This window comes from Mus musculus, chromosome 4 (genome assembly GCF_000001635.26).
Source record: "Mus musculus strain C57BL/6J chromosome 4, GRCm38.p6 C57BL/6J".
Taxonomy (NCBI): Eukaryota; Metazoa; Chordata; class Mammalia; order Rodentia; family Muridae; genus Mus; species Mus musculus.
Window position 1 is genome coordinate 135,773,453 of NC_000070.6, and position 23,719 is coordinate 135,797,171.

Below are 23,719 nucleotides of genomic sequence, written 5' to 3' on the forward strand. Positions count from 1 at the left end.
CCCTCAGCAAGTTCAGACAGAAGAGGAAAATCAGCATTTATGAAGCACCTACTGTGTGCTGGGCACTGACTAGGGGCTTTATGCATGAAACCCAATTTGTTCACAACCCACACCATTGAGGAGCAATCACAGCTCCCATTTTGCTGAGGAAGAAACTGAGGGACAGCAACGTAAAAGGGTTTCCCCAGAGCTGCTACAAGTGGGGGCCACTGACAAGTCAGAACTCAAACCCACACCCACGATCATATCCCCAAATGTAGGAGGATTGTGGGGTCTGAGATGTCTCCAGCTACATTTGTCTTACGTTGGCAGATTACCTGGGGAAAGATGCTGGCTTTGACTCGGAGATCTTTAAACGTAAGTGGGTTGGGGATGGGCGCGGGGTATGTGGGATCCCCACGGCTCTTCTCAGGAGAGTCATCATTGCCCTCAAAGTCTATCCTTTGATGGAAGGCTGTCACGGGTGCTGATCTCCAACTGACATGTTGATTTCCTGGTTCCCCTATCCCACCCCACGGCGTTTTTCCCTACTGATGTACCTATAAGAACTATAAATCAACAGCCATGGTGGTGCACACCTTTAATCCCAGCACTCAGGAGGCAGAGGTAGCTAGAACTCTGTGAGTTCGAGGCCAGCCTGGTCTATAAAGAGAGTTCCAGGACAGCCAGGGCTACAGAGAAAAACCCTGTCTTGAAAGAAAGCAAACAACAAACTGAACCCTGACCCAGAGGAATGGGGACAGCCCAGAAGAGTCCTTACTCCCATTTAGACTCAAGACAGTCTGCTGTTTCAAAAGACCTTGATCTCATGTTTCTGTCCCCACCCAGGATCTATGTTCGGCCCCAGCGCGGAGTTTACATCGGTGTTGAAGCCAATCTTTGCCCAAGAGAAAGAGCCTTTCTCCCTGACCTGTTTGTTCTCAGACGATGTATTAGAAGCTGAGCAGAGAATCCAGTGGTACAGAGATGGTGAGCCCATGGGCCTTCTGAGGCAGAGCCCTGATCCTTCCCAATCCAGGGGCAACATGCATCCCCACTCCAGAGGTCAGCCACGCCCTCCCCCCTCCCCAAACACATGTTCAGAATATAGAGCTCCTGGGTGGCCCGGGCAAAGGGCTAGCTCAGGCTACTCTGTGAGAGTAGAGGGCAGCTGGCCCTCAGAGCCTGACTGTGACCAGACCTGAAACCTAAAGGCAAGGAGCGCAGCCACCCTCCCCGTGCCCTTGCCTTGAGCCCAGAAAGGCGGCACCTGCTGGGCAGGACAGAGTGGGGGAGCCTGAGGGACAGCTGCAATAACAAGAGGGATGTGTTTTTTCAAACCTGTCTATCACTCAGAACAGAGTGCTGACAGGGAGGGAGGAGGAGCAAGTTTCTCTTCTCCAAGGCAGCTCAGGGCAAAGCCGCTCCCAGAGCGCCACTCAAGGTCCTGCTCGGGGACCTGAGTCTCTCCACTGACCTCTGTCCCCTCTGCCCTCCTCACCGTGTGAGACCCTGGCCCTTTTCTGAGTTCTCATCTCTCAGTAAGACCCACTTCCTGTGTGGATAGAGTGCTTGCCTATCTATCATAGAGGAAGCCGGGTTCTATCCCCAGGACCACGTAAGTGAGGCGTGAAAGTGTCTGTCTGTCATCCCAGCACTCAGGAGTCAGAGGCTAGAGGAGCAGAAGTCAGAGGGACACATAGGCTACTTGAGACTACTCAAAAAAAAAAAAAAATCACTACTTCCATCCCCTGAGCCTCGTCACTGAGTTTCTGTACCTCACGCAGGCTCCTTCTCTTTGTCACAGCCCTCCTACCCTCCTAGCTCCTTGCCTGCTAACTACCTTCCTAAACCATTGCTCTCTCCTTCAACCCCACCCTCACTGAGTCCTGATGCTGTCCTTCGGATCTCTCAGAGGAGAGTTTAGAGCCCACGTGGTCAGATCCCTGATAGTCCTCAATACCCACCTCCACCCCACCCCTGAGCCTCAGCCTTCAGCCACACAGGTCTCCCGTGAACCTTCCGGGGTCTCCAAAGTCACACACTTCTATGAGCTCTTGGCTGAGGCCAGGATCGCCCGTGAGCTCACACTGGACCCTCTTCCCATCCACAGGCAGGCTACTGAGGTCTTCAACACGCAGGCAGATACTCTACGCAGACCGCCAGGCCTCCGTGAAGGTGTCCTGTGCCTACAAAGAGGACGAGGGGTTCTACACAATCCGAGTCTCCTCGCCCTTTGGGCCGCAGGAGCAGAGCGCCTATGTCTTTATAAGAGGTAAGGTGACCACTCTATCCAAGGCTCCTACACTCTCGGAACTTGGGTACCTCTACTATGAAGATGTCAGGTTGGTCTCTAAGGGTCCCTACAATAGTATCCTGTGGATCCAAAGGACACAGACAAGTCTCCACAATCTCCAAGAGGAGATGTGGTGGGAACCAGGAGTGGCAGGGACCAGGAAGGAGGGCTCTGTACAGTATTAGAAAGCCCTCCTTGCTATTGATGTCTAGCATCTTGACTCTGTCTACATTCGGCTTCCGGCATGGTCACTCTGTGAGCTGGGTACCCTTGAACATGTGGTACCTTTGTGAGACTCAGCTTCCCACCCCCAGAATGGAGTTCACTCTGGAGCTCACAGACTAATTATGTCAACTGTTCAGGTGCTTGGTGTAAAACAGGCACCCAATAGATACTGTTGCCCATCCCAGGTGCTTTAGTGTAAAACAGGCACTGTTTTCCATCCCAATGCTGCTGTCTGGTGGGGGCCAGGCTAGTCCCATGGCACTGACCCTCCAGGTCAGAACAGAGACCCTGGAGGACTCAAGGGAAGAGGAGATCAGACAAGTTGGGGGGACAAACAAATGGCCTCAGGTTGAGGACAAACCCCTTCTTTTCCTGGGTTCAGATGCTGCAGCTGAGAAGCCAGGAGCCCCAGGCTCGCCACTAAACGTCCGGTGTCTGAATGTGCATAGAGACTGCCTGACCCTGACCTGGGTCCCGCCCAGCGACACCCGGGGCAGCACCATCACTGGCTATTCCATTGAGATGTGAGTTGCATTCTGGCGTGACAGAGCCCCTTGGGCAGGGTACTAACAGTTTATGGGAGGGTGGGGCACAAGGGGTAGAAAAAGCAAGCTTCGTGTCAGGACTCTCATCTGTAGCAGGTAGTTTTGTCTACACCACTTTGAGCTCCCAGCGAGTTACAAGCACGCACCCACCCCAGAGCTATCTTGGATCTGTGGATGAAATCCATACACACATTACTTTGCTTTTAATAAGCTTTTAACTCAATGGCTGGGCACTTCTAAGCCTCCCGCGGCTAGCGTGCCCTTCCCTCCAGTACTCCTGGCTACACAGCTTCCAAATCTACCTTTAATTTTGCTGCTCAGTTTCCTTCTGAGCCCATTGGTCTTGCTGCCCAATATGTTTTCGGGCTGCCCTTCCGTGGGCTGCTTTCCTTTCCTGCCTACATTTTGGAAGATCTCCCCTGCAGCTTTAAGTTTGTTCCATCTCTCCCAAATATCTTGATTCTCTTCCTCTCTCCTACCTACAGAAAGTCCTGCCTTTTTCTTTCCACCTAGCCATTGGCCACTGACATCTTTATTGATAGATCAAAAACCAATTGGGGGCGAGGCCCTTCAGCATCCACATTCACCCGCCCCCCCACATTCATCCATGTTTCTCAGGACAGGGTAAGGGCCCATCTGTAAGGAACAGGTTGGGAACAGTACAAAGATGTCCAGGTTTTCAAATCTCTTTCACATTGATGCCTAGAATTCTGGGACAAACCTTTAAGTACTTTGAAGCCTGGGCACCTGTACATTTGGTGGCTATGTCATACACCAGAGAGGGACACGCTAAGAGTGGGGAAGGGTGGGCAGGAAGACAGAACTCACTACTGCCTTCACATGCTATAAACACTGAGGCTGGAGCTAGCAAGAAAACCAGGCCTAAGAGTAGAGGGCCCAGTGATCTCTGTGTGTGTTCCTGGGTCTCCACTCAGTTTCCGAGCTCTCTGAACTTGCATGCCCTGTAGAAGTTAGGATCTGCATCCTCCTCCCAGCCCCGTGCTCCTAGAAAGAAGACTCAGATTCAAAATATAGTCACAAATGCCTTGGCCATATAGTTAGGCTCTTCTCCAACTAGAACCATAACCCATTTATTTACTCTAGCCTACATTCCGCCACGAGGCTGGATACCTGTGCTCAGGTACCATTCATCTGTCTCCTTACATATTCCCGGTGGCTCTTTCCTGGCTTTATCCCAGAATCCTTCCTGCCTAAGCCATAGGCCATAGGCTTTTTAATTGACAGGTGATACATCCATACAATGCACGAGATATTCTCTCTACAACGCCCCATTGTGGAGTGATTGGCAAAGACAGGGGAGGAAAAAATGGGAGTAGGGGTGAAGATCCCGTCATGGCATCAGAGACACAGCAAGCTCTTCCAATCAGAGTGGTGGCAGGAGATGGTGAAGGGCCTCGAGGCCTGGGCTGGAGCAAGGCTTCTAAGTGAGAGCAGAAGACTCCCAGGGTCACAAGGCAGCTGCGGTTGGGCACAGGAAACAGACTGAGAAGAGATGAAAGCTGAGGTCTATTTCCACAGGTGCCAGGGTGATTCGGAGGAGTGGATGCCCTGCCTTAAGGCCCCCGGGGGAACCTGCCGGTGCCCGATCCAAGGCCTCGTTGAAGGACAGAGCTATCAGTTCCGAGTGCGCGCCATCAGCAAAGCCGGCACCAGTCTCCCTTCCAAGGCCTCAGAAGCAGTTGTCACGGGTGACTATGATGCAGTCCATAAGAGTACAGGTGAGATCCTGAGGGGACACTGTAGGGACTCAGGCAGGGCACTCAGAAGGGACTGCCTCAGTCAGGAAGAGGTGGCCTGGTTTCCCCTTGTAACTGCTGTGGCAAAGCACCTAACCAAAAAAAACCCAAGAGTGGAAGTACTTGTTTGGGCTCCAGTTTGAGGGTGCAGTCCATCACAGCAGAAGAGCTGTGAGCCCAGGCACCCGCCCACAGAGAGGCATGACCACCACTGGCCATCTCAGTTTCTTCTTTTTACTAAGTCCAGGACCCCAGCCCAGAGAATGGTGTGGCACATGCTTAGGAGGGGTCTTTCCATTTCGTTTGACTCCCTCACAGACACTCAGAGGTTTGTTGCCATGGTGATTATGAATCAAGTTGACAGTCTAACACTACTCCCAAGCCAACCTCCAGAAAGCCCTAGTCTCAGGCAGAAAAGACAATACCTAGCCCTAGTGTGATGAGAACTCACAGTCTTACTCTTAAGTATCCTTAATCTGATGGAGGAGGCACAGTCCTGTCTTTGGGAACCCGTCCTCAGAGAGGGAGGAAACAGCTAGTCTGGTGGAAGACACTAGACCCATTCCTAGCAGACACCCATCCAAACTCCAATCAGAGCTACTTTTTTTTAAAGGTTTATTTATTTATATGAGTACACTGTAGCTAATCATCAGACACATGCCAGAAGAGGGCATCAGATCCTATTGCAGATGGTTGTGAGCCACCATGTGGTTGCTGGAAATTGAACTCAGGACCTTTGGAAGAGCAACCAGTGCTCTTAATCACTGAGCCATCTCTCCAGCCCCAGAGCTGCTACTTGAGGTGCCCTCAAAAGCCCCATGTCTGGGGGTGTTAGAGACACAGTTCCCCCAGCCCTTGGAGGCCACCTGCTTGGGTTTGCCTCAACTCCATGAAGTCTAAGCACATAGCCCCATGTGTCTGTCTCCATCTGCCACAAGCAACAGGGCCCACTTTGGACTCCAAGAAAGCTAGACCCAAAAGGCCCCCATACCTAGTTTGGCTGGGGCTTCCAGGCCAAGTAGGACCAGGCAGGATACAGAACCTGAGGTGACTCACTGACTCCTGACCGCATCCCCTGTGCTCCATCCTGCCTCCTAGAGATTCCCTATGACCTGGGCAGCAAGATCACCATCAGCAAGAACGATTTCGAAGGTATGTGTGAGCTTCCCTGGCTCCGCCCCTGGAGCCGGCTTCTGCACAGTTCTGGAACTTGCAGGACAGGGAGCTATTCGTGTTCAGGGTGTAGGAGGGTCTAGCCAGAGGGAAGCAAGCATAAGAGATAGGGGGCCATGTCCTTTAGACTGCCTGGCTGTGCTTTTCTGTGGAATAAATGGCTTCCAGGGAAGAGCCCTGGGCAAGGTCTCTGGGGACTGGAGTCTGGTTCCATTTCTGTGTAGGTTTGCTGGATGAGTTAGGACAATCTCCCTCCCTTCCCCACCATCCCAAGTTCCTAGCACCATCTGTGGAATGCAGAGCTGAGATTAGGGGTCTTTGAGGGTCTTTGAGGGCCCACTCAGCTCTCCCTTGATTGACGCTCCGTTCCAGATGCTGTGACCATTCCCTCAGCCCCAACCAATGTCCACGCCAGCGAGATCAGAGAAGCCTATGCGGTTCTGAGCTGGGAGGAGCCACGCCCCCGGGGCAGAGCCCCGCTGACTTACACTCTGGAAAAGGTACAGATGGTGGGAATGAGGAACACAGACCCCCAGAATAGGCTCTGTGGAGGAGACGCAGAATGTGGAGAGCCCCAGGAACAGCCTAGGGGGGTCTTCAGAGATGGGAATTTACTGCCTGGAAGGGCCTGAGCAAAGCCTTACTCTGAGGCAGGAGGATGGACTACATGGCCTTTTTATGGTGAAAGTTTAGATACTCACAAATAATGCGCCCTAGGGTCAGACAATTGTAACAATAATGGAATCCACTGGTTTCCCAACACCTTCCTACCTCCGGGTCAATGGCATAGTGTCACACTTAGGGGACAGCACTCAAGGTCATATTGGGTGGGAAGTGAGGCTTTTATTTCTCAGACAGGGGTGCGGGGCATGTCTAGTTCTAGGAAGCGATACTCACTTGGGACAGAGGCAGAGCAGGAGAGACTGAAGGAGGAGGAAGCTGACAAGGCCAATCAGAGGGCAGCATTGATGGGATTCAGTACAAGTCTGAGCCTGTTTCCTAACCTCTGCAGTGACTCCTCCATCCTAGACTGGGAAGTCTGCCCGGGACAGGGGGGAGGGGGGTTGAGGGGAGAGTACCACACATAGCCAGGGCTGTGTGTATGGTACAGGGCTGGTAACAGCAGCTCACTCCCCTCCATGAAGGCAGGATTAGTAGACTTAAGTCATAAGGACTTAACTGAATCCATAAATTCAAAATGTTTAGGGAGGAATCACCATCTCTGATGATCCAGAGAGGGCCTCTCTTCACCTAACGTGTAAATAGCCCTAATTCCCTGGCCTAGGAGGACTGGGATAATTGAAAATTTGTGGAGCTGGGAAGACAGTTAAAATATTTACTGTTGGACCCTGGCATCCATGTAAAAAAAGCCAGGCATGGCAGTGGGCTACTGTAACCTGGTGAGTGCATTTAGAAAGATTTGTCCCAGGGTTTGCTGGCCAGCCAGTCTAGCCAGTAAATACACTCGAGTTCAGCAAGAGGTTGTCTCAAAAAGTAAGGTAGAAAACAAATGAGGAAGAGTGTCAGCATCTGGCTGCACACACACACACACTTACACACATGCGCACATGCTAGTCCCACACAAACATATGCACAAAAGAGATTTGTTTTCTGGGCTGTTGGAGTAGGATCTGACCTTGGGGGCAGGCTGCTGCCTGGGCTCAAAGCCTGCCTCTGCTAGTCAGTCACAGGATATGACCTTGAGCAAATGTGAGCAAATGATTTGTGTTCACCCTTCTGTGCCTCAGTTTCTCCTCTGGTACAGTACACCTAATAACAATATCAGATGCATGTGTCGCCTGAATGTGCAGAGAGCAGAGGCCAGCGCCCAGGAGGTGCGTGGTGACATTCACTGAAGCCTGTGGTGAGTGTATGTGTGTGTGTGTGTGTGTGTGTGTGTGTGTGTGTGCTCTTAGCCATGACAGCCATGTGGGCCTTGGGGAAGAGCCAGGGAGGCAGGGTCAGAGGGTCCGCACTATGGCTGTTGACCCTCCATCTTCCCAGAGGCTTGGGAGCAGTTGCCTTCTGGGCCACTGATGTAGCAGAGTAAGCTGAGCTAGTACCGCTCACATCCGAGTTTACATGCCCTGTCCAAATCTTGCTTGGTGGGTGAGTTCAGGCATGTTAGCAAATACAATCTCAACACCTACGCTCCCTCCCTGGTGTGGAAATTACCATCCACCCTGCAAGGCTTTCCTGAGAATTCATTGCCTGAGTCACTCATTCTCCCATGGGCAGAGACCCATCCTAGCCCCGGGGATAAGGTGGGGGTGGGGGTGGGGGTGGTGGGCGGGGGGAGCTGAGAAACATTCTGAGACTGTTAAAAAAAATGAATACATAAATAATGAGGCCAAGAGTCTATTGTTGGGTGGGGTGCCAAGGAATAAGACGTAAAACGGGAGGCTTCTGAAGTCTAAGGTATGACTGGAGGCCTTCCCAGTTCTTAGTAAGACCCTACAGGAAGTAAAGAGCCAAGAACATTCTAGAACATTCCTGGTACAGGCTTCAGCAAAGTACAAAGGCCCAGAGATAGGAAGGACCTGGGCCACTGGAAGGCAACAGGAAAGCCCAAGACTAATGTGGTGGATAGAGGAAAGTAATGTGGTAGATAGAGGCCAGAGGGGATGCAAGTCACAGGGATGGGTTAGGTAACAGGTCGGAAGGACATGGGAGCTTGGAAGGGTTCTGAACAGAGAGCGGCCTATGGATATAAAAGGCCTCTCTGACAGCTAGTGAAGAAAAGGCCAGAGGGAGGCATGGTGGTGCATGCCTGTAATCTCAGCACTTAGAAGGGAGAGATAGGAGGATCAAGAGTTCAAGGCCAGCCTCAGCTGAGTTTTAGGCCAGCCTGGACTATATGAGACCCTGTCTCAAAAAGAAAAAAGAAAAAAAAAAAAGGAATTGGAGATACAGCTCGGCAGTCCTTCAGATGACCAGAGTTCAGAATCCAACACCTGTCACTGCAGATTGAAGGGATTGGATGCCCCCTTCTGGCCTCTGGATACTCTCTCACACACATACACACACACACACACAAATTGTAAAATAAATATATTTCTTAATTTTAAAAAAAGATAGCAAAGAGGCAGGAAAGGGGAAAGGAAGAGAAGAAAGAAGGAAGGGAAAAGGAAGAAAAGGAAAGAAAAGTTTAAAAAAATAAAGTTAAAACATCAGGGGTCAATTAGACAAGTTAAGTCATCCAGACAACTAGAGAAGCTGGCCTGGATCAAGGGTGTGGTGGGAAGTGGGAAGTAATGAATTAGAATCAGGCTCTGAATATGTTTTGAAGTCAACTGGCTTTGTGGCTAATGCATAGATTTGGGCCTCCCGTTCTAAGAGTTTGGGCCCAGGTGACTACAAGTATGAACACCATTTAGCACTGTGTGAGCCACCGTGGAGCCCACAGTTAGTGCTGACCATGCCTTAGGGGAGGGGCTCAGCAGGCATCAGAGGGGGGAGGTTGAGGAAGAAGACAGAGGAGCGATCAGGTGCCCAGAGGCCATCCAAGCTGAGGACAGCTGCTCTAGAAGTCTGCAGGGGTAAGACCTTCAGCAGCCACTAAGCCTCCAGCCTCTCTTGCTCCTTAGTCCGTCATCGGTAGTGGAACCTGGGAGGCCATCAGCACGGAAACACCCATCAAGTCCCCAAGATTCGCCCTCCTGGACTTAGAGAAGGGGAAATCGTATGTCTTCAGAGTGAGAGCCTTGAACCAGTACGGCATGAGTGATCCCTCAGAGCCCAGCGAGCCTGTCGCCCTGAAGGGCAAGCCAGGTACCAAGTAACACTGCCCCATGGAGGACAGAGACAGACTATGTAGATGGTCCAACCTGGGCTTGGAACTCAGGCTTCAGGGAGGGGCCTTGCCTGCTTCCCTGCCACTGCAGTTGAAAAGCAACATGACCTCCAGCCTATAGCGTTTTGAAATCGTGATTCTCTGGGCAGCAGGCTTGGGGAGGGATGGGCGTTTTCCCCAGATGAACGGTTCATAGATGGCAGAGTCCAGCACAGGCGCTGAGTGTGAGCGAGTGACCCTCAGTCCTGAGGTCTCTGCTGAGCCTCTTAAATGGGTGGACTTCCTACGCAGGCTCCTACTCCCAGTCCGTGTGAGAACTGACTCTCCAGGCAGACCGAGTGTCGTCTCTTGCCAAGCTCACACTTCTGGGGGCCCTGGCAACTCCCTCCCCCCAACTTTTGACTCCTCCTGAGTTCCCCATGGCAGCTCTACCCTGCCCTAATTTCTCAAGGCCTTTCTCTTCTTCTAAAGCCTCTGGATTCCGAGGTTCTCCATTCTTTGAGGCGCTCTTATCTGAGGCTCCCTGGAGTAGCCATCATCCCTTGCAAAGCTGTCCCAGGAAAGTCTGGTGGCTGCAGGTCTTGCCTGGAGAGAACATCAGAGCCCTGGATTTGCACACACACACACACACACGCATGCACATGTGCACACACACACACACACACACACATATTACATATAAACATATGTGTTTGTATGTAAATTATACATATGTATGTATCAGTCACTGCTCTACTGCTGTGAAGAAATACCATAACCAAGAAATCTCTTACAAAAACAATCATTCAATTGGGAGCTGGTTTACAGCTTCAGAGGTCAGTCCATTATCATCATGGCAGGGAGCATGGCAGCACACAGGCAGATGTGGTGCTGGAAAGAGACTGGGCCTGGCATGGGCTCTCAAAACTTCCAAGACCACCCCCAATGACACACCTCCTCCAACAAAACCACACCTCCCGATCCTTGTAATCCTTCTCAAACAGTTCCACTCCGTGTGTGTGTGTGTGTGTGTGTGTGTGTGTGTGTGTCTGTGTGTGTGTGTGTCTGTGTGTGTGTCTGTGTGTGTGTGTCTGTGTGTGTGTGTGTGTGTCTGTGTGTGTGTGTGTCTGTGTGTGTGTGTGTGTGTGTGTCTGTGTGTGTGTGTGTGTGTCTGTGTGTGTGTGTGTGTGTGTGTCTGTGTGTGTGTGTCTGTGTGTGTGTGTGTGTGTGTGTGTGTGTGCGTGTGTGTGTGTGTGTGTGTGTGTGTGTGTGTGTGTGTGTGCGTGTGTGTGTGTGTGTGTGTGTGTGTGTGTGTAAGCCTATGGGGGCCATTCCCACTCAAAGCACTGCAGTCTGTATCCATGGCACATATGAACGGGTTAGGGGGCAGTTGGTATTTTCCTTTGATCCTGGTCTCATCAACACTTCACGTAGATTACGGGCCTCACCGAGGAATGGGCTGTGATTAGATGCCCGCAGCAGCTAGACCAGGACAGGACACTGATACAATTCAAGAGAAGAAGGAAAGTTGAGAAGGGAGAGAAAAAAATAAAAGGCATTTCTTTGTATTACAAAAGTAGATTTTACTGGAGAGAGAGAGAGAGAGAGAGAGAGAGAGAGAGAGAGAGGGGGGGGGGGGAAGAGAAGAAAGAATAAAAGAGGAAGGAGGCCAAGAGGAAATGCGCCTCTCCTCATGGCTCCTCCTGTGGGGGTCATGATAGTGAACATTGGGGACATCAACTTCTATCCATCCATCCATCCATCCATCCATCCATCCATCTGAGCTTCCACCCATTCACCCACCCCAAATACATGCATGCACACACACACATACACACACATACACACACACACACTCACCCACCCCATACAAGCACATACACATCCATATATGCATACACACACACAGAGCCATTCATTCACCTACCATATATGCATGTATACCTTCATATACATACAAACAAGCATCTGTCCATCCACTTAGCAAATCACAGAAGTCCCAACTCAAGCAACTTGGTCATTGGGAACCATAAAAATCAGTACAGAAGTTTCAAGAAAAGAAAATCAAGTTGTAGCCAGACGGTGGTGGCACACGCCTTTAACCCCAGCACTTGGGAGGCGGAGGCAGGTGGATTTCTGAGTTCGAGGTCAGCCTGGTCTACAAAGTGAGTTCCAGGACAGCCAGGGCTATATACAGAGAAACCCTGTCTCGAAAAACCAAAAAATAAAAATAAAAAAAAAAATGAAGTTGTTTGGGGGTTTTGTTTTTAAGACTGATATTAAGGACTAGGAAAAGGCCGTCTGAACTGGTAGAGGGCAAGTGGGAGGGAGGGAGGGGAACAGAAGAGGAAGAGGTTGAGAGAGCAACTGACCGTGAAGATTAATGCAGAAGACCTTAGAGATTCAGTTAGGAAGTAAGATGGCTTGCAGGACAGGAGAGTGATGTCAGACACACTCACCCTGGGCCGTCCCAAAGCCCCTGTACAGGTCTGGAATCTAGCCACTGCCTCGACTGCTGTGAAAGTCCTCCCAAATCCCCCATGCTCGTCCTCCTCCCCCTCCTCCCCTATCGGAGCCATAACTCAGTGTCTTCCATCTGCCCCTCTGTTTCCAGCGACTCTCCCTCCTCCAGCTCAAGTTCAAGCTTTCCGAAACACTCAGACCTCTGTCTCCCTTGCCTGGGAGCCCGTGGATGGTGGCTCGGAGCTCCTGGGTTATTACATCTACTCCCGCGAGGCCGGAGCATCAGAGTGGCAGACTGTGAACAACAAACCCATCCAGGACACCAAGTAAGGCGGTGCCACTGCTGTAAGCTCTGTACATGTGTGTGTGCGTGTGTGTGTGTGCATGTGTGTGTGTATGTGTGTGTGCGTGCATGTGGGGTGTGTATTCGGGTAGGTTTATGCACATGAGTGTGGAGGCCAGAGGTTAACATCAGATGTCTTCCACAGTCGATCTGTGTATATGTGTGTGCTCATACATGTTTATGTGTGCGTGAATGTGTGTGTGCACATGCCACCCTGCACATTTGAAGGTCAGAGGACAACCTTTAATGTCGGTCCTCATCTTCCAACTCATTTGACACAGGGTCTCTTGTTCACTGCTGTGTACACCAGGCTAGCTCTCTTGTTCACTGCTGTGTGCACCAGGCTAACTCTCATGTTCACTGCTGTATGCACCAGGCTAGCTGACCTGTGTACAGCAGGCTAGCTCTCTTGTTCACTGCTGTGTACACCAGGCTAGCGCTCTTGTTCACTGCTGTGTGCACCAGGCTAACTCTCATGTTCACTGCTGTATGCACCAGGCTAGCTGACCTGTGTACAGCAGGCTAGCTCTCTTGTTCACTGCTGTGTACACCAGGCTAGCTCTCTTGTTCACTGCTGTGTGCACCAGGCTAACTCTCATGTTCACTGCTGTATGCACCAGGCTAGCTGACCTGTGAGCCCCGGATTCTCCTACCTTGCTCCCCATCCTGTTTCGGAGTACTAGGATTTCAGACTACCACGTCTGGCTCTCTGTGGCTGCTAAGGCACCAAGTTCATGTCCTCAGGCTGCTCTGCAATTCCTTTACCCAGTGAACCATCTCCCTAGCCCAACTTTTTAAAAAACTTTAATTATGTTTATTTATTAACCTGGGTACACGTTGAGATCAGAGCCTGTGGGAATTAGTTCTCTCTTTCTACCATGTGGATCCCAGAAACCCAACTTAGGTGACCAGGTTGAGTTCTCTGTTTGTTCCGAATCTTATCTAATTCTTCAAGGCAGGGTCTCTCAATGAACCTGGAATTCACTACTTGTCTCGGCTGGCTGGCTGGTGAACCGTAGGGATCCTGTCTCTGCCCTTGCACATACACCCCAAGTAGAAGTTAAACATACACACAATCACACTCCACTTTTGTGTTGGTGCTAGGAACCAAACTCATTTCCTCAGGCACATGTGGCACACACTTTAACCAAGAGTGCCATCCCCCAGACTCTCATCTTTGCATGTGGGTGAGAGAGTCTAGAAGTGTGGGCATTCTTTACAACCCGAGGGACAACATCCCCCGTGTGCCATTCCATATGTCACTATGTACTGGGGCAATGTTTTAGCCTAGAACCTTCTACCCCTATCCCGCTGGCAACCATTTATCCTACAAGGTGATCCAGATAATGTCAGCTGTTTGGAGGCCCCTGACGGCTGAACTTTTTTCTCCCAGGTTCACAGTCCCAGGGCTGAGGACTGGGAAGGAGTACGACTTTTGCATCAGGTCGGTCAGCGAGGCTGGGGTTGGTGAGAGTTCAGCTGCCACACAGCCAGTCAGGGTCAAGCAAGCACTAGGTGAGTCCGGGGCAGCACCCACCTGCAATGCTCAGGGAAGCCAGGCCTGGGCAGGAGCCAAGGCCATGCCTTGGAAGATCTGATTTCAATCCTCTATCAAGGGAACTGGAGCTTTCTGCTCACTTTTTCATTCAAGGAGAAAGGGACAGTGGCCTGAAGCCCTTGTGCACACTGATCCTGGGCCTCTCTAGGCAGTGGGAAGGGCCCCAGGCTCAGAGGTGAGACTCCGAGACACCCTTTAAGGGAGCAAGACACTTCTGGCTCAGAGAAGACTCCTAGATCTGGGTGGGCACCCACAGTGGAGGCTCCCTGGGGCCCCACTGCCCAGTTCAGCCACCCCAGGGAGCCCTCTCCTAAGCCCTTGCCTCCTCCAGCCACTCCATCGGCCCCATATGACTTCGCACTCCTAAACTGTGGGAAGAATGAAATGGTCATTGGATGGAAACCCCCCAAGCGACGCGGAGGCGGCAAGATCCTGGGCTACTTCATGGACCAGCATGATTCAGTGGAGTCAGACTGGCACCCAGTCAACCGTCAGCCCATCCCAAGCCGTGTGTGCAAGGTGAGGTCGGAGAATGGGCTCAGCCTCCATTACTACTGCTCTGCAAGCTGCCTCTGGGTCCCCAAGCTCTGCCACCCAGTGGCCCCTGGAACAGCCATATTGGAAGCTCCCACGGGTCTTCTGCTCTGGCTGGCTCACTGCCACAGTGCACCCCATCTCTCTTCCCCAGCCCCTGTTTGCACAGTCTAACTTTCCACCTCTACAGGTCACCAACCTTCATGAAGGCCATTTCTATGAGTTCCGAGCCCGGGCCGTGAACTGGGCAGGTATTGGCGAGCTGTCGGCACCCAGCAGCCTGTTTGAGTGCAAAGAGTGGACGATGCCGGAGCCAGGTAAGAGCCTGAGAGTCAATGCCCAGACTTGTCCCCACCCTCCCTCACCACACCAACACCACCAATGCCACTGCCCACCCTAGGCATTCCGCCTTGCCCCGACCTCACATTCTGCACTGGCTGACCCTGTAAACCTTGACACAGACTATCTTAAGCCTGCCTGTCCCTAACCACAGCACGGTTGTCCCCAACCTTGACACCATCTGAACTCTTTCTGGCCAGATATTCCATTGACCCTCCCCCCCAAAGGTCACACTGTGAGAACAGTCAGTTCCTGGCTTGTCCAGGTCTTTCAATTCACCACCCCCAAACCCAACATGGAGAGTCTGCCACTCTGAACACTGCTCCTGTGACCTTACTGGCTCTCTCACTAACGAGCCTCTTAGCTCTCCTAGGAAGAAACAGTCTCTGCTGTCATACCACTTGGTTTGTCTGCATTCTGTGTTCCACAGAGAACCTTCCCCAAATGCTGGGAATAGCTCCGTGGTGGTGGAGCATTTGCTAGCATAGGGGATGTCCTGGGTTTTGCAAGCTGGGTTGCAATTGCAAGCAGCTAATGTCAACTGGGTATTTGCTGTGTGGGTGCATTCTGTGGATAGATAGTCTTCCCATTGCTTTCTACAACACCATATAATAAGAATCATTGTTGCCTCACTTTAGAATCAGGAGACAGGAATACAGAGTCCCCAAGTCCCCATCACTAGAAAGGGTGGAGCTGGGACATGACCCTGGCAGTCTGGCTCTGGAGGTCATGACCTCAGCCTCCATCCTTGACTTCGAAGTGGCAAACATCTGGGAGGGTTCATGCTGTCTCAGATGAGGCATGGGGAAGGTCAGGGGGGGCTTCTGGGAGAAGGTGATGCTGAGCACATTTTAAACAGTTAACCAAACTTCAGGCCCAAGGTCAAATATTGTGAAACCAAAGCTCATCCCATACACCCAAAAAGGGTACTTCCAGACTTAGTGTTGGCGGACAATCTGCCCAGCTTGTACACTGACTGCTGAGCTGGCTGGCTGGCTGGCTGGCTGGCTAGAAAGCAGACCAGGTAGATGGATAGTTGGCTAGTTGTTGCTTGGCTGAACAAATCCACATCTATGTTGATATTTCATCCCCAACAGGTCCCCCATATGATGTGAGGGTGTCTGAGGTACAGGCCACGTCTGTGATGCTGCAGTGGGAGCCCCCACTGTATATTGGAGCCGGGCCAGTCACAGGCTACCATGTCAGCTTCCAGGAGAAAGGCTCTGAGGAGTGGAAGCCGGTCACCCCAGATGCCACCTCTGACACCCACCTCAGGGTGAGTCCCTGCCCCTCTGTCCTCCCTAACACTGCATTTGGCAGAAGCACACAGCAGGCAAACATAAACCGTTCTCAGCAGGGACTTCTTCACTTGATAGCAGCAGAGGACTCGAGAGAGAGACTTGCCCAGGGTCATATGGTAGAAGGTTTGGCTGGTTGGTGGCAATACCCACTCCACACTGGGCAGATACTTCCCTAAAAACTCACCTGAGAAACAGCCAGGTACAGAAGCATTTAGACATACGTATCTTTTGACACCCCCCCCCCCAAATCTGCTTCTGTGATTGAAGCCAAAGGGAAATAACAAGGCATGTATGCAGAGGTCCAAAGACAGTGGTGTGCACTCTTTATAACTGCAGCCGTGGAAGTGACGTAATGTCTGTCACTGGGGGGTTTCCATGCTGAACTAATTCATAGTGCGACCTTCCGTGGAGCCCAACAAGACACTGCAGGAGAGGTGATGATATGGTCAATGTGTATATATTGATTGATGTGAAAATATATATCACATGTAGGATGAAAAATAAACCATAATGGTACGCTTAGATAGTGTGTATCTGCCATGTCATATGATTACATGTGAATAAGCATACATGCATATATGCTTTTTAATTCATTTAGTAATAAGAGTAAAAGCTCAGACTGGGGCTACAGACAGATATCTACTCAGTTTATGTTCCTGGGTTTTAATAAGAAGCAAATTCTAAAATTTCAGTAGCCCGGGGTAGATTGTCATATCACAGTGTCACACGCGAATACACGTGATGTCTGCTCATGTGACCTACAGTCTGTGGGGGCTTCCTCTGCTTAAGGCCAATCTACAAGGATAGGTCTGGGAAGAGAATTCATTTCACCTCCTGCAGCTCGGAGGACCCTGGGACATATTTCCTGCAGCAAGCTGGTCTTCCCCAGAGGCAGGAGTGTTTGTTTGTTCTTTAGGTTTCCGCAAGAGTCCTGTGAGAAGAGAAGGCAGATTGAGGACTCCCAACAGGAAAATAACACAGTAGCAAAAAGAATCTGGCACGTGCCAGGTCTCCAAAAGCCAATGCTGCCCCTGGTCCTCTCTGGGAGGGAACTGTGGGCGGAGGAGATGCCAGGGAAGGCTTCATCCTTACTGCTACATTGTTTCTGACTGCTCCCAACCAACACCTTGTTTCTCTTATAATCAGAAAACAGTGGGAGGCAGGAAAGGCAGTTAAGAGTGCAGGCTCCTCTTGCAGAGAACCAGGTTCGATTCTCAGCACCCACATGGCAGCTCACAACTCTCTAACTCTAGTTCCAGGGCATCTGACACCCTCTTCTGCCCCCATGGGCATCAGACATGCACAGGAGGTGCACAAAGATACGTACAGGCAAAGCACACATGCACATAAAATTATCTTTTAAAAAACAAAAACTTGAATTTTCTACAGATGAAGTTAAGGCTACCTGAGACAGTCAGGAGGACTGGGGAAAGTTTAACTTCAAGATGTAGAAGCTGGGTGTGGAGGGGCATTCCTGTAACCCCAGTTCTGAGGAGGGGGAGGCTACATAGTAAGTTTAAGGCCAATCTGTCTCAAAATAATAATAATTCATTTCTATAATAAATAGAAGTGATATTTAGGTCTTCTAGACACATGTAGATAAAAAGTGAGATCAATAAACAGGGCACGTGGAAAGAACACAGAAGAGATAGAATTATATTAAGATAAATAGATGTGGGCATTCATAATCTGATGGATTGAAATCATCTGTTTGTCTCGTAGCTAAGTGACAGGCCATTCCTCTCATTGTAGTGCACTTTCAAATGCACTTGTGAACTGGGGCTAGCTCCAGAAGAGAAGCCAAGCTGAGCGCAGCGGCCGTAATTCATTTTGCTATTTGCTGGTTAGGCTCAGGTTAGGGAGATGCTGTAGCAACTGAAAGGAATCAGAAGCAGGAAATGCGGAACAGACTGCGCGCGTGTCGGTCAAGTCCACATTCATATGATCCTGACTTCCCTGAGGACGTATTAAACTGGGGTTGTCCAAAAGTGATACTGCCAGGCAGTGGTGGTGGTGGTGGTGCATGCCTTTAATCCCAGCACTTGAAAGGCAGAGACAGGCAGATTTCTGAGTTCGAGGCCAGCCTGTTCTACAGAGTGAGTTCCAGGACAGCCAGGGCTACACAGAGAAACCCTGTCTTAAGAGAAAAAAAAAAAGTGATACTAAGCTGGGCGTGGTAGCAAATACCTGTAATGCCAGTACTTGGGAGATGGGGCAGGAGGGTTAAGAGTTCAAGCTTGGGCTGGAGAGATGACTCAGCGCTTAAGAGCACTGACTGCTCTTCCAGAGGTCCTGAGTACAATTCCCAGCAACCACACGGTGGCTCACAACCATCTGTCCAGCTACAATGTACTCATATACATAAAATAAATAAATAAATCTTGTTCAAGCTCAGCTGGGCTATGGTGGTACATCCCTTTAACCATCCCTATGACCAGCATTTGGGGAGGCAGAGGCAGGAGAATCTCTGTGAGTTCTAGGCCAGCCAGGTCTACAGAGAAAGCTTTAGGACAGGCAAAACTACACAAATAAACCCTGCCTCAAACCACCCACACACACATACTCTCGCGCACACGCACATACACACACTTTCAAGGTTAGCCTAGGCTACATAGCAAGTTTGAGACCAAACTGGGCTACATGAAACCCTATATTAAATACAATCATGCCAAGCGGTAGTGGCATAAGACTTTGATCCCAGCACACAGGAGGGGAGGCAAAGGCAGGTGGAGCTCTGTGAGTTCAAGGCCAGCCTGGCCTAGAGAGTGAATTCAAGGACAGCCAGGGCTACACAGAGAAAACCTGTCTCAAAAACCAAAAATAAATAAATCAATAAATCAGAGTTAATTGATAGCCGATGAGTCATTAATAAAATTAACATTAGGTTAATTGTTTCTCTCTGGCTGTGCAGTTAATTGATTGGAAGACAACTGTAATAGCAAACACCAAGAAAAGAAGTTCCTTATGACGCACAGCACAGGGAAAGTCTTTTATACCCAGCAAATGTGCCTATCACATCATGGCTTTGAAGCCGAAATGTTTAGATGCTGTAGGGCTGCCAGACACAGACATGTAGATATAAGGTGAAATCAATAAGTTGGTAGAAGTTTGACATACTGGGGGCCAATCTCCCCACAGCAGAGACAGCCAACGCATGGCCCTTGCTCTTTCATGAGTGCTGGCCTAGACCAGGGCAGGCCTCAGTAACTTGGCCCTGGTTCCCACCTTGGGATGCTTGGCTGCCACTCAGTAACTCACTACCCACTTCTTAACACCTGCTTAGTGCCAGATCTGGAGAGGCTCCCAGACCTTTTAAGCTAAACATGCCATGGGCGTTTGTAACAGGTGACACCATTTGATGTTAAATGCTACAACAGAGAGGGATCGGGAGGGATTCTGGGAGCCCCGGGGAGAGAAGCCGGAGCCACTCCCTAGCATCCTCTCATAGGCCACTGCTGAATAAGGAAGCCAGAGTTGGAATGGAGTCAGACCAAGAAGGAAGTGGGATGGGGTGCTCTAGGCAGAGACCTCAGCAAGGGCAGAGGCCCAGGACCCTGGAGAGCCGCAGGGTGAAGGTCATTTATACCGGAGTAAGAGACCAGAGGCTCAGGTGCCTTGGGAGACTTTAGGTTGTAAGCATCAGACCTTGAAATTGACCCTGAAGACCACTGGAGGATTTAGGCCCAGTCGGATTGGCAGAGGTAAAGACAGCCTGGAGAAAGGTCTGGGGAGCAGAGACACCTTCGAGGGAACTGTTGAGCTAAACCAAAGGAGCAGAAATAGAGTTGCCATCAAAGCACAGCTGGGACATGGACAGGAGAGACTCCGCCAAGACGCATTCAGGAGCCACACTGGGCAGTGGAGATTTTAACCCCAGCTTCCTGGAAGGCTAAGGCAGAAAGGAAAATTCACGGCCTGCCTAGCTACAGCACAACCCCAAGGCCAGCCTGTGCAATTTATTGAGACCCTGATTCAAAATAAAATTTTCGAGCTGAGGATGTGGCTCAGATAATACACTGCTCACCTAGAATACCAGGGCTCTGCATTTGACCCCCCAGCACCATGTAAGCCATGCATGATGGTGCACACAGGCAATCTCAGCACCCAGGAGGTCGAGGCAGAAGGGTCAGGAGTTCAAGGTCATCCCTGACTACAGGTCTGGCCTGCATGAGACTGCCTCCAAAATTTAATGAATTTAACTAATTGATTTTGAGTAGGGATTTTGCTGTATAGCTCTAGCTGGCCTGGAACTTATATGTAAACCAGGCTAGCCTCGAACTCATAGAGATCTGTGCCTCTGTACTAGGACTAAAGGTATGTACCATCACATCCAGCCATTTTTTTTCTTTAACGTTAAGAATGTAACTCAGTGATAGAGTATTTGCTTAGCGTGCATGAGGGCCTGGGTTCAATCCCCAGGACCACTGCAGGGAAGAACGGAAAGAACTTGTTTAGGGCTCAGAAAGAAACACAGAAGGTGACCTGAGTTGGCCTCAGCCTCTGAAGAGAAGGCAGTATCTGTGAGGTGGGGAATACGGGAAGGGAGAGGGCTTTCTAGATGGGAAGTCAGTGGGTTATGTTTAATTGGGTTCCGGGCATCAGTGCCCAGAAGATATGGCCAGGCAGAAAGCCCTAGAGAAGACTGGAACTGCTGGGCAGTGGCTGTGCATGCCTTTAATCCCAGCACCTGAGAGGCAGAGGCAAGTGGGTCTCCTGAGTTCAAGGCCAGCCTGGTCTATAGAGTTCCCAGGACAGCTAGGGCCACACAGGGAAACCCTGTCTTAAAAATAAGGAAAAAAAGAAAGGAAGAGAGGAAGAAAGGAAGGAAGGAAGGAAGGAAGGAAGGAAGGAAGGAAGGAAGAAGGAAGGAAGGAGAGGGGGGAGGGAAAAAAGGAAGGGAAGGGAAAGAAGAGAAGAGAAAAAAGAAAAGAAAAAACTAAACCCGATTGATAGGTATTGTGGTGCACGCCTGTAATCCCAGCACTTGGGAAACAAAGCCAAGAGAACAGGGAGTTCCAGGCCAGCCACAGATGCATAGCAAGTTCAAAGTCAGCCTGAGTTGCAAGAGATCCTGTCTTAAAACAAAAATCAGAACCTGGAAGCCAAGAACGATACAGGCCTTCAGCCTCGGTAGAGCGGAGGGTAAGACAAGAGAATGGTGAGCTCCAGGCCAGCCTGGGCAGCACAGAGAGGCCCTATCTCCAAACAAAGACAAAACTGCCCGCATCCCAGGAAAAGGGCAACTTCCTGGCCTGCCCCAGCCCAGGAGGGCTCCCAGCAGCTTCGGCCAGTGTCCTCCAGGGTACAGCTCTCCTGTCCTCAGGCTTTGTTCTCCTACCCCCAGGTGTCTGACTTACAACCGGGAAAGCAATACATGTTCAGGGTCCAGGCCATGAACTCAGCTGGTCTGGGACAACCATCGGTGCCCACTGACCCTGTGCTCCTGGAGGACAAGCCAGGTAGGATGGCCAGGAAGGACCAGGCTGCACTGAGGGAGCCTGGGAACAGGAGGAGCTCAGGAGGAAGATGGGAAAGCCTGAGGGTACAGCTGGAGGCCTGCATCCACTGGGCTCTGTCCCACCCGCCACTCTGCCTACACACTGCCATCTCAACTTTCCCTGATGACTTGCGCCCTTCCCCCTCTCCCTCTTCCTCCCCCTCCCCACATGTGTCCTCCACAGGCTGTGGGGGTATCTTCCCTGCCTTCTATGCCATCTGTATGAACTTACACAAATCCTTCAACCCAGCTCCACCTCAGTCGCTCCATGTGGCTCTGCCTCTCCTGAGCTCGCAGGGCCTGTGGTCTCTCCTGCTAGGCAGTCCAGAGTCGCTCCTAGGTCCCTCACACAGTAGCACCCACTTCTAGTGCAAAACAAATAAACCACCAAGGCCCACAGGCAGCAGAAGACAGACTCACCCACCCTGGTGACTACAAAGCACTTGTCTATTAAGCGTTCAGTCAACAACTACTTGGGGAGGGAGGTTCACACGGCACCAGGGGTACAGCTGTGGATGAGGAAGCAGAGGTCTGCTGTCGAGAGGGGGGACATGGGGGACATAGGAGGGGGCAGCAAAGGCAGATGGCAAAGTGGTCCGTGAGGAAGTCTTAGGAGAGCCAGGAGTAAGGCAGAGATAGCCCTCAGCAGTGGGAGGCTTGCCTAGGTCTGAGTCTTGTCACAGCACTTTAGAGGTGAAGAGAAAGAAGAGAAAAGGAATGTTTAAAGACAGGAGCCAGGTGTGGTGACACTCACCTGTAACCCTAGTGCTCCAGAGGGCAAGGTTGTAGAATCGTGGGTAGCCTGTACTACATAGTTTATTCTAGGCCAGCCTGGGCTAATGTGGCAAACTTTTGTGTTAAAGAGAAGAATTAAGCGAGGCAAGGAGAAAGAGGAGGAAGGGGAAGGAAAAGAAAGTGGGGGGGGGGGTCAGTCAAGAAGGACTTCTTGCAGGAGGTGACATTTGAGTTGAGGATCACAAAAGGCTTTAGAGGTCACAAGAAGTCTGAGGGAAATCCCTGCTGTCCCTTCCTCAACCTCACCCCAGACGCCCAGGAGATTGAAGTTGGTGTGGACGACGAGGGCCAGATCTACTTGGCTTTTGAAGCCCCCGAAGCCCCTGACTTCCCTGAGTTTCAGTGGTCCAAGGATTACCAAGGCCCACCAGACCCACAGAGGGTGGAGGTGGAAGATGAAATTAGCAAGTGAGCAGGGCGGGGCGGGTGGGTGGGACGGGGGAGGGGCTAGAGGCAGAGCGGGGCGGGGCGGGGCGGGGCGGGGCTTGGGGGAAACAACACCCAAGGGTGGCAGAACCGGTAGGGAGACACGCAGGTTGGCCAGGGCTGCCCCATCTGCCGTGGAATGCTGGCTGAGAAGCAGGGAGGATGCCTTAGGGGCAGAAATGGAGACCTTCTTTGGGATTCTTTTTTGAGAAGCAGTGATGAGTGCTGCTGCCTAAGTTCCTGAAGCAGACACAGAGACTCTGGCTGGCTTGGTTGTAGAGCGTGGGCCACACTGGCGCTCTGGAGGGGACCTCAGGGGGGGTGCAAGGGTCCAGCTTGGCCAGGACCTGGGAAGGAGCACAAGTGACCAGAGCTCCTGTCCCTCAACTCCCCCACCCCCGCTTTGTCCACTCCCCTCCCCACATGCCTCCTCCACAGGCTGTGAGGGAGTCTTGTGTTTTCAAGACCAAAGCCCCATCTCAGAGGTCAGCTCACCTCTCTCTGCCAGGTCCAAGGTCATCCTGAAAGAACCTGACCTTCAGGACTTGGGCATCTACTCAGTGGTAGTCCCCGATGCCGACGAAGACACCTCTGCTAGCCACACGCTGACGGAGGAAGGTAATGGCCTCACGCCCTGACACCTCCTCAGGGAAACAGATCCTGTCCCAGAGCCCAGGTACCGATGCTCTTAGAAGCCAAGTGGACATTGAGGCTCA

At 51.2% G+C, this 23,719-nt stretch overlaps 1 protein-coding gene across 4 annotated transcripts in view; it reads left to right on the top strand.

Moving 5' to 3' along the window:
* Positions 1-23,719, top strand: part of Myom3 (myomesin family, member 3) — a 56,772-nt gene that overhangs the window by 14,653 nt on the left and 18,400 nt on the right. For 3 of the 4 annotated variants that reach the window (XR_003954947.1, XM_017320223.2, NM_001085509.2), the window contains exons 8-23: positions 313-357; positions 829-969; positions 2,093-2,254; positions 2,883-3,024; positions 4,585-4,784; positions 5,901-5,954; positions 6,348-6,475; positions 9,563-9,746; positions 12,362-12,536; positions 13,947-14,068; positions 14,443-14,630; positions 14,836-14,962; positions 16,082-16,260; positions 21,630-21,744; positions 22,829-22,985; positions 23,512-23,621. Coding sequence is in view for 3 of the 4 variants with exons in the window: in XM_017320223.2 (XP_017175712.1) it covers positions 313-357; positions 829-969; positions 2,093-2,254; positions 2,883-3,024; positions 4,585-4,784; positions 5,901-5,954; positions 6,348-6,475; positions 9,563-9,746; positions 12,362-12,536; positions 13,947-14,068; positions 14,443-14,630; positions 14,836-14,962; positions 16,082-16,260; positions 21,630-21,744; positions 22,829-22,985; positions 23,512-23,621 (2,229 nt within the window). In the remaining variant the exon portion in view is untranslated. Of the gene's footprint in view, positions 1-312; positions 358-828; positions 970-2,092; positions 2,255-2,882; positions 3,025-4,584; positions 4,785-5,900; positions 5,955-6,347; positions 6,476-7,643; positions 7,840-9,562; positions 9,747-12,361; positions 12,537-13,946; positions 14,069-14,442; positions 14,631-14,835; positions 14,963-16,081; positions 16,261-21,629; positions 21,745-22,828; positions 22,986-23,511; positions 23,622-23,719 lie in introns of those variants that run through there. The other variant, XM_017320224.1, reaches the window with a different exon arrangement.